This window comes from Phalaenopsis equestris, unplaced genomic scaffold (genome assembly GCF_001263595.1).
Source record: "Phalaenopsis equestris unplaced genomic scaffold, ASM126359v1 Scaffold000751, whole genome shotgun sequence".
NCBI classification, from domain to species: Eukaryota; Viridiplantae; Streptophyta; class Magnoliopsida; order Asparagales; family Orchidaceae; genus Phalaenopsis; species Phalaenopsis equestris.
In genome coordinates this window covers 130,255-141,350 of record NW_018165191.1, presented here as the reverse complement: position 1 = coordinate 141,350, position 11,096 = coordinate 130,255, and the positions used below count along the sequence as shown (strand labels likewise).

The window sequence follows — 11,096 nt, the reverse complement described above, 5'->3', positions numbered from 1 at the left end:
ATATATATATACATACATATATATCTATATACATATATATATATATATGTAATACACATGTATATATATATATATATATGTATGTATACATGCATTTAAATAGCTATTAGTGATATTATGCAGTCATGTGTCATATTTGATACATATCCTGTGATAAATTTTAAAATTTGTTTAACTTCAAATTTAAAATCATATCATGTGATAGATATATAATATGGCAAGTGTCACCTACTACTTTCTTGTAAATTAATTTAGTATAAATAAAAATACTAGCACCAAACTGATGCTTCTGCAAGTGCAACATTTTAGTTTTCAAAATTCCAGCAAAAAGATTCGTCAAACAAATAGTTGCAATATCACTCACAAATTTTCAGATTAGCATTGCATTTATCTTCTTAAAATCTAACAGCATATCAATTTTTTTTGTAACAATCAAAAGCATTACAATTCTTTTTTTATCAAGCTTTTCTTAAATAATTTATTCATTAAATTTTCATTTAATAAAGTTATCATCTTTCATTGATGTCTTTAACTTTGACAAAAAAATTATTATTTTAATTGCTAATGCAATTTAACTTGATGCAAATCTAAAAAATTTAATATAATTTAAAACCAAGTCAAGACTTGGGAGAAAGTAGACATGCAAGATGATTTTTTAAGGAGAGAAACTAAGAAATCATTTTATTTGCTAAAAAAAAATGCAATGTAATTGAAATGTTTTAGAGTTGTTGGTTGGTATAAAATAAATGCAAGAATTTTTTTTTATTTTGAAAGAAAGTGAAATCGATGTAAAATATGGCAATGAATGGCAAATTGTGGGGGGCGAAGACAATGGCAACAATTAGCAGCAATAGTGACAATGATGATGGGTGACAACCGCTAGCAACTTGCTAGTGGTTGCCAATTAGCAAATGTTTGTGGTCATTTGAGGCCAGCTAGAGGGTAACAGTGGTCAACCGTCATTGCCACCGATAACAATGCCCGACCAGATGATCTAAGATAAAGGCAGCTAGCCAACAATGGCAACAAGTAAAGATCGGCGATTCGTGGCAACTTATGGGCGTTGGCAGGCGACAAATGCATATTTGAAAGTTGATCAAATCGGTTGATTTTCAAATAAACCAAATTTGAACTAAATGATGAGTTTTTTTAATTGAAATCTTACACTTGAATCCAATTTCATCTAACCAAATACCATAATTTGAAAATTCTCTACATTATATTTGCACAAAGTAGTAATGGAGGTAAACAAATACCCACTAAATAGAAAAAAAAAATTACAACATAAATTTCTCCATCATTGACAACTATACAGCAATTTCAAGTCTTTTAATAAGCACAAGCTCTATGATCGATTACTCTCCAAAATCACAAAATAGAGCTCTCTATGAGGAATAGGTTTGGACTCTAAAATTACTTTTATGAATTGAACACAAGCCATTTAGCTTGAATAACTATGAAGGTTAAATTGTCTTCATCGTGCTCATAAGAGAGAGTGGGAAGAATGATAACAAACTCCATGAAGCTCTCATGGTTCCACATTTTTTGGTCTATTTGCATATCACACCATATATAGCCAAAATATAAGAAAATTGATGTGTAACAATCATATGCTACAACTTCATCTAAAAGAATATCTTAAAATGAGGGTAAAAAGCTTCCTATGAAGACCATTTTCTGATCCAAACTTTGTGCCATATTAAATGCATCATACAAATCAATAACTCATAAAAATGATCATTGGAAATATTTGGGTTTTCTCATTTAATAGGACAATTTCAACATAACCACATGGAATGAAGGGAATTTTCATATACTAACTAGTATAAGATTATTAATAAGATTGTATACTCACATTGATATGAGCATTAGCGCCTTTAAGCAAACCTTGGTCAAACTTTGATTTTGGCACATAGCAAGTTTAAGGCAAATGACTGATGGGTGCCAATGATTTGTAAGTTGTCACAATTATTTTTTAAGGATCTTGTATTTTTACACTTTCTATACCTTTTTTATGGGATGGTGAAGTGCATAAACCCAATTTTTGTATGTTGAGGGAATCCCTCTAGCTTTGATTTATATTTTAATGTATTCATTATCAAAATAGCAACCAACAAATTATGAAAAACTCATGATGTTCACAGTTGAAACTCTACATCTAAAAGGCAAAGCATACAAATAAGTGGTCTACGCTTGATATTTTAACCTGCTACATTTTTTTTTTTAATTGTCAATGCTTTATGTATTTTTTAAGCAATTAAATGGAGAGATTGCAATTAAATGGAAGAAACATAAATATTTTATCGAATTCTCTAAAATATTTATAAAATTTTCCATATTTTTTTTAAATTTTTTTTCATTTTTCAATTATTTCTGCGTTTCTATTATTTTGTTAATTTTTTGAACTTCCTATAAATTCCAAACTCTTTTTTAAATTTTATTGAAGTTCTAAATTTTCCTATAAATTTCCTAAACTAATCAAACACAAATACAAATGTGGGATAGACCGAGTAACATTTAATAATAATAATATGACATTATCAGAAGGCATCTTTTTAAAATGTTCAAAAAGTTTGTTGCCATGTAATTGAGCAAGGGGACACATCTAACTTGTCTTTTTTCTTCTTTTGGACATTGATATTAGGCATATTGGGCATATCCTCTATTGATTATTCGGATGATCAACAAAGCCTATCATCCAATGAAGTTTTTTAGGCGAATAAAAGATAGCAATTCCTAATTTTTTCTGCTCTTTCATTATTTTAATATGCGGAGAGATTCTTACCATACCCAATGTGCAATTTGGCAAAGACAAAATCATTTTGTTCTTACTTGGTGATTTTTGTTATATTTTCATTCTTTTTAGCCTTTTGTTTCAAACTTCAGCCAATAGAAAATTGTCCACATACATTCTCATGTATTTGTTCACAAAAATCCGATAAAACTTCCATGTAGAGTCATGATATAGAGCAACATTATATAGAACTCTAGAAACTCACTTAAAATTTTAATAACCACATGCATCATCCCTAATAAGGCGGCACCAAAAAATCACCCAAGTCTATCACTCTCAAGGCATAAATGGGGATAATTGCGCACAAATTGTAAGACCACAAAAAAAGGGCATATGTGACACGAGGCACCTGAGTTGGTGGCAATGACAACAAAGAATCAATAAGGGAAGGATAGATCATTGCTACAATAGTTAGATAAAGCTGCTTTGTATCTCCTATTTTTATCATACAATCCTCTATTCCACCCTGATATTTATAGCAAAGGCTTCCCTCTATTACCTAAGCAATATAAGCCTAAAACTCCAAAATCATAAGAAAAGGAGAGGCTTATCCAGTTAGAGAAGTTCTAAAAGATGTAGGGTCCACTATACGGCAGAATACCCATGATTGGATGAATTATTTTTATGAACTCGATCATATGGATAATGAATAAGAAAATACCATGGATGGGCTTGAGTTAAATTTTATTCCTTTTGTTGGGTTCTTTGTATTCAACTAAATTTATTTTTAACCCATATTAACCAATTTGGCCTAATGGGTCAATCTTGATATTGTTTCGATTGTTTTTCACCGATTGACCAATTTTGAATGCATTGAAAAAGCCTTGACTAAGTTTGACTAACTCATATCAAATAGGCAGAGACATTAAATCAAAGCATAGGGTCATAAATTGTGACACATGTTACGAGTTCCCCAACTACCATAATTTCTTAAAAGTGCCAATGTAGACACTCACAAAAAAAATTGAGCCAAACTTTTTGGCATTGCAAGCATTACTACTTAAATATATTTATAGGTCAAAATGAATTTATTTATTCGCTTAGCAAATTTATATATATCATTGTTTCCTAATTAATGTCTAGCCTATCACATGAATCATAAATATTATAGCTTTTTTTTTGTTTACTATCCTCTATATAAAACTTCTAGCTTGCATATAATTATTATACACATCCATCACATTTATCTCTTGCCACTTTAAAAACATTATTTTCATTAATGACCTTCTATACCTCCTTAATGTAACACAAATTTTCCTTACTAATATCATATGTGTTTCTAGAATCTTATCCCACATATAGTTTAGAAATTCCAAATTGTCCTTTTTAGCAACTTATTTTGATAAATTAATATTTCTGACAGTTTAAATTCTACAATAAAAACCTAAGAGAATCTATTTCTTATAAGCATGCTCTTCATAAGGTATAAATCCATAAGTACTACTCTATCATGTATAGCCTAACTTATTACCAGTCACCTTATAATTTTTCAAAAATGGTTTTACTTTCCTTCTAATTAAAAAGATAACTATGAAAGATTTTGATGCATCACTTTTTAAATATGTGATGTTCACATTTCTTAATATGTGTGTATACTATTGCAACATCACATGCTACTACAATATTAGGTAAAGCTTCTTCCATTATATTTATATCTCTTATTCCGAAAATAACATTAATCCTCTCATAAGACACCTATTACAACCTATATGTCCATTGTAAGTCACCCCAATAATTATCATTGCCATTTCAGGTATATATTATAGAAGCTCATTTGTTACTTCCCAAAATTAATTTTCAAACTATCCATTACTACACAAAATTAATTTTCAAACTATCTTTTACTCCAACTTAACAAGTACGGCGCAAACAATACTTATAATATCAACACGAATAACTAATTTAATAGCAATCACCCTATTACTAACTTTTCACCATAACTAGACTAAGATGTAGTGCATCACTTATGACTGATTTCCTCGTAAACCCTTACTAACTTACCGCATAAGCTAGATAACTGTGTGTTGCTTCTATTAAATGTCCTAGCACCAACAAAATAATAAAAAAATTCCTTATGAATTATGGTAAAAAATATCTTAAAGCTATGTTTGTTCAAACGAAGTTTTTATGCTAAGTTCATAATTGCAAAGCAAGATAGCTTTGCAGATGAGGGGACATTTAAGAATATTAGAATAAATCTTGAGCCAAGCCATACAAGCTTGCGGTTTATTTGGTTCGAGCTTCAAGGTTATGTAATCTCTTGACCATAATAAGCATTTTTTAGACTTAATCACTTAAATGTCAAATTTAATTCCAATTTTACCTATTTAGTGGCCTTCGCATACTTAAGAGGCTCAAGTCGTTTAAATCAGCCAAGTTGTCACTCACTGCAAGCAAAACTGTCACTGACTGGTCCACCACAACAACATGAAACTAAGGAAACTGAATTGCTAGTAGCATTGCTTCATGGTTTATAAAACTTCATAAGAATCTGTGTCACTTAGTGAAATAAAACAAGCAAAACTTAAATTAAAAGCTATTCAAAAAAAATTTTTATCAATACAATCAACCAAACGGCAGATGTATGTTTAAAGATTGTCACTTAGCTTACCTTCACTTAACAAGCTTAAGACAAAGTGGGAACCAAACAAGCCCTTTAAGCTTTTATATTGCTTGATTGCTATCATTTAAATGATCAAGTCTTGTTCATGATTTTAGTGAAACATTAATAGGACCATTAATTCAAGCATAACTTTGAAACCAAAGTTAATATTGGCTCTAGGAATTGTTAGATATCATGCAATCCAAGTTATGCTTAATGCTTATCACACACCTTGGCGTGTAGTTATTGTTAATGTCAAGGAGATCAACATGTATACAATATCTTAAGTTGAGAAGATACCTTGAGTGGTGTAGATCACAAGGAGAGCTTAAGAGAGGGAGAGAGAAAAAGAATGAGAGTGATGAAAGAAGCCTTGACTAATTCCATGTCTAGTAACTCAAATGAAAATAAATATGAAGGGAACAATTAGTTCAAGGTGTTAAGGTTCTCCCTCCCACCTCCCTCCTCCTCCCTACCCTAATTGGGCATTTATAGAGGACTTTGGATGCACCCGCCTAATAATGAAGGGGTCATTGCTCATGTGAAGACATGCTTCTAATATAGTATCTTTTATTATCATTATTGATTCCTTAAGCAACTAACTAATTAAAGAAGCCAGGGTAACACCTACCCAATGGCCACAAAAGAGACACCAAATGCAATGTGAGGTGGCTGGCCATGAGAGGTGATTGGGCATAACAGCAATCACAAGAGTATTTCTTACACTTTTACAAGCAATAGAATGGTTATACAACATGCCTTCAAATGAGAGATCAATATCTATTCCCTATATTTGGATTCATGGATAAATAAGTGGGATGGCGCTACAATAATAGTCAGTGCTAGGAAGTTTGCCAAAAGGTATCCCCTCACTCAACAATCTACCATCGAGTAGTCACTCATACACCCCATTTTGAGAACTAAGGCTTCTTGGATTTTAAATTTGTCGAGCCTCCATCTATTTTCTTTTCATTCTCATTAGGTCCCCTACCTGACAGGACCTTTGAAATATATCATTGACTTTTGAGCTCTCTTCAACTACAATTTGCTAACACAGCCCAGGAGTTCGAGGTGCATTTCAGCTTTTCCTTTCACTTGTAATCAATTTTCATCTGAATAGCTCAATAAGGTGGCAAAAATCATGACCCACAGTTTCCATGCCCTGCTTCTCCCCACAGCACCCTGTTCTCCCCTAGCCCAATATTTCAACCTTAAACATCAATTACCTAAAAACAAACATCAAATAATATCAATCCAAACCTACAAAGCAAACAAATTTATGGCATAAACAAACGTCCAATTTGTAAAAACAAGCACTTAAACCCATAACAGAGTTAAACATCGATTGAAGTCCATTTGTAAAGGTACATGTTCAAGTCTGTGAAAAGAAAAAAGTACTGAAAAAAAACAATGAATCGTACCGGGATATACCGGAACTTCCTCTGGGGAGCCTCCTCGGCCGCAGAAGGCGGCGTGACAGCGGCTGAAGTGGCATCTTTACTAGAAGTTGGCGGAGTTGCGGCTGCTGTGCCGTTGGAAAGCGGTGTGATTGGAGTCCATTTGTAAAGGAGGAGATGGGAGTGATTGTTATTGTTGGAATTTGAGTTGTTAGGGTTTGAGAGAGGAACCCATTTCTTCTTCCACCTCCGCACGGGTCCGCTGAACACCGTAGTTGGGGCGTACCGTGCAGATGAACGGCCGAGACGAGCCCCAACGCCCTCCATGCTCGGGGATCTCCGAGCAGAGGAGAGGGAGAGATTTGTGGGGAATGATGGATGTTTATGATGGATTGACGGAACTCGTGCTGTTCCGCTGCAAGTATGTTAGGTTTTTAGATCTTGTAAATTTCAACTTGATTCCGAACGAAGAAACATCGAACTTATCTAGCCCGCGCCAAGGATGGTAAAAGAGACTTCTTATTTCAAGTGATCATTCTTACTGATCATTTGGAAATCTCCTGACATATTTCATCGATTCAAAAAGACGTCCCTCTAAACCTTGTCTAACCTGAAATGATCTACAATAGCTACGTTGGATCGGTCGTTTCTTACTCCTGAACCTGTTATCAGTCTTGAGATTTATGCTGACATATTTTATATGCATATATTTAATTCTCTGATTCTCTTGCTTCTTAGAAGCTGCACATCACATGAAAATACAAGAATCTTTTTGGACATGTATGAATTAAATAACATTAATGTGTAATAATAGGCTTCCCCGAATTTTTGTGCCCGGACTATTATCAATAGACCTTGGAGTAAGGAAGGTATGTGTTGTTTCCTCATTTTCTTTTCTTTGGCCTTTTGTCTTCTACTTTGTGTTTGCGACGATGTTTAGTGAGAGAGCGCCCTCCTGAAAGCCATGGGTGATATGCGAGTGGGGGAGCTTGCAAACCTGTAATGAAGCATAAACCAGCGAGCAAAGTTTTTGCGGAAGAGTTGAGCGAGAAAAGGATTGTGCAAGAGTCGTGAGATCGAAGATCGAACTGGGTCTTTGGAGTTTCCCACGGGCTCATCACAGGGGAGAGTTGTGGAGGAGATTGGAGGGTGTCCCGGTGATCGTCTTCGGGGGCATCCGTCGTAAGCGGTTACTCCTACCCAAAAGGGAGGAATGATTCAGCCCGTTGTGTGGAACATGACTCCCTAGGGGCTCGAGAAGGCAATGATACAGCTTCAATTGTTAAAGGATAGCCTTTCCTCTAAGGGTGGTGAATTATAGGAGATCGGTCAGGACTTTGTCTCTTACACCACCTCTGAATGGTGTTGAATTTTGGGAACATAACTTGATTCATGCCTTTAAGTATTTCTTTTGCAACCGTTGGAACTCTGACAATTGCTTCCATCTCACCAGACATCAACGCCAACTCTGAGGGCGATGTAGCCACCATTGATCGAGCCACGAAGAGAGGAGTGGATATTGTGGGGTTGGCGTCTACAAAACAGAGAACCTGGAGCAGGCATAATGGAGCCGGACGCAGCGGCCCAGAGGATGTGAAGAAAACCCCCCCCCCCCCCCAGTAGAGCTAGAGTGTGGGCTCCCAAGTTTCTTCCAGCACGGAGTTGAGGAGAAGGCATCTAGGGGCGCCTTGTTGATTTTCTGGTGTGTTGCCTTGCCGAGGAGCTTTTTCTTTGTTTGTTGGTGCAACTTCGAGGGCATAATGGTGAGGAAGTTGTCGAGGTCTTGGAGAGAATTGATCGGGTGGAATAAGAAGTTGTTGCACTTTACGGAGAGCTCTTTGTTTTTCAAGGAGAGATACTGGCTGATCATGGGGAGATAGCGCAGCTATATCAGGAGATGTCGCCCGTTAGAGAGGAACTTTTCGTCTATATGAGGTATAGTCTGGATGACCTCTTTAATCTAGGTGGTGAATTAATGTATGAGTGGTCACATCACCAAGGATTTATCTCGGACGAAACCGCAAATGACCGTATAGTTAGATTTTTCCTTAGTTAAATTTAAGGGTCTGGTATGATGTCCCCTCTCTTTTTCTAAATAAATAAATAAATGAAATATAGTTTTATATTTTTGATAATGATTGTTTTTTTCTCGAGTAGTGCACAGTTATTGTCACACCAGTCTTGTCGGCGGTGTTTTGTTTTCCATTGTAGATGTATATTTATACATGCATCAATGGTTAAGGTATCGTTGGCTTCTTCTTCTTCCTCTTGTGACTCATTATCTCCCTTCATCCTCCTTCTTTTCCTTTTTCTTCGTGTGATTAGTCATATGGTGCAAAAATTTTCCCAAGAATCATTTCGATTGATCCAAATTTCAGAGGTCTCGGTTCTTTCCGAAGAGGATGCGGAAGAGAATCAGGTCCTTTGCATTCTTAACCCTTCTATTTGACTTCGACCGGTAACCAGCCATGAGTAAGTGACATGTTACTTTCCCCCAACTTGATTTTTTATAAGGACATGTTCAAAATGAGTTTTCGGATGCCATTCTGTAAGGAGTTGTGGTCAATATTTGGATGGTATGAGGTTGTTCCTGGTCAGGTTCTTCCCAACTCTGTGGCTTCAATAATGAACTTCATCCTCTTTTGTCGAAGGATGAAAACTCTTTTATCAATCGAATTGTTCAACCATTTCTTCTCCTTTCCTATAGGAAAGGGTGGCTATGTTTAGTTTGTCACTGGTTCCCAAGATTCATATTATGGGTTGGTCTTGAGAATAAGATTAAAGATTAGTAAGCAAAGTTCCTAGTGGGTTCCCGAGCGAGTTGTTGGGGGATCGACACCGGTCCGGTAGAATGCAAGGTAAAGAAAGTGAAGACACTTTATGCCAATCTCAAAGATCATAAGGTGTTGATCGAGGGTCAACGCCTCTTTTTGTTTTATGACCTCAATCTAAGCGTGACGAAGAGTATAATTTGACCGACAATAGAGGGACCGTGATCAAAGGGTTGTGGGCATTATGTGATGCTTGAGAAGTGGTTGGAGAGAAATCAGCCGAGAAGAGGGCGGTTTCGAAGAAGCAGCAATGATAAAGTGACCCTTCCTTGCTTGGGAGAGGTGAGAGTCGGTCTGCCCCCTTGGCTCGATTGAAGAAGGTGCTGAAGTTAAAAAGGTTTTCCTTATTTTGATTGTTTTTATATATGGACGTGTAATTACTTAGCCGTGTTATTTAAAGGAAGTGGCAAGGACATCCTCGGGTTTTCTGGTGCACTTGATCAGGAGGTTTCACCAGTTCGTGGCTCTGCATGATCAAGTGGAGGCAAGCCGCTCCTCCCATCCCATCTCGATAGAAAATGGGTTTGAATAAAAAATGAGGGTCATTGAGGGTACGGAGGAGGGTATACTCTCAGGGAAAGGGAAGGCCTCAATTTTGGGACCGAGTTGCCCCCTCTTCTAAGGAGAGGAGGGATTCTGATTTAGTGGTCTTTTTCTCATGACCTAGGGAATGTATTTTGGACGAGCAGTCACTACACTCTTCTTGATATGAAGATTGAGAGGTACCCCTTTCTATGGGGACTACTTGTCGACTTTGATGGAGACTTTTTTGTTGTCTGCCTTCGCGGAGTACCTGGGAATGATGGACAGGCGAGATATATTTCAGGTGATTTATAGTTATCATTTTCTTGCATGGGAGGATTTGCATTTTCTGGGAATTGTTTTGGACCTGGCTGAAAGAAAAATTAAGAGGGATGCCTTGCGGATAAAAAAAAATGAGGTGAAGAGCCACTATGTGCGAGAAAATGTTGAAACTATATGTGGAGCAGAGGGAGTCGGAGGCTTAAGAACATGATATGTTTCTTAAGGAGTACAACGAGTTGAAAAAGAAAATTTCCTCTATGATCACTCGAAAGGAGCATGATGAGGTCTTCCCCTATGAAATTGTGGTCATCTCTTGCTATAGAGAGGTTTGTGAAACATAGACTGGTCAATCCAAAGTGGTGGGACATAAAGGAGTTTGGCACATTGATTTCAGATTCACAGGATGGAAACGGGAATTCTCTAATGGGAAATCGGGCGATGTCGAGCAAGCTGAAGATACTGAGGAAGAGGGTGTTGGGGAATTCTTGAACATACAGCGCAGATGAGCGATCTCTTCTTAGCTTCACAATTTTCTTAATGTTTACACATGCTCATCTCTTCTTAGCTTCACAATTTTCTTAATGTTTACACGTGCTTGTATGAAAATTTTGTAATTCAATTTTTGTAAACATAGTTTATAGTGTAATGAATCTTTTGAAATGGTAGGG

The 11,096-nt window shown here is 36.1% G+C and overlaps 1 protein-coding gene across 1 annotated transcript in view; it reads right to left on the bottom strand.

The window, feature by feature from the left end:
• Window positions 1-7,322, bottom strand: part of LOC110030678 — a gene marked incomplete at its 3' end in the record, with an annotated part of 16,241 nt that extends 8,919 nt beyond the window's left edge. Inside the window, exon 1 of the mRNA XM_020733518.1 lies at window positions 6,818-7,322. Coding sequence (XP_020589177.1) covers window positions 6,818-7,120 — 303 coding nt within the window. The remainder of the gene's footprint in view (window positions 1-6,817) is intronic.
• Window positions 7,323-11,096: the final 3,774 nt, after the last annotated feature.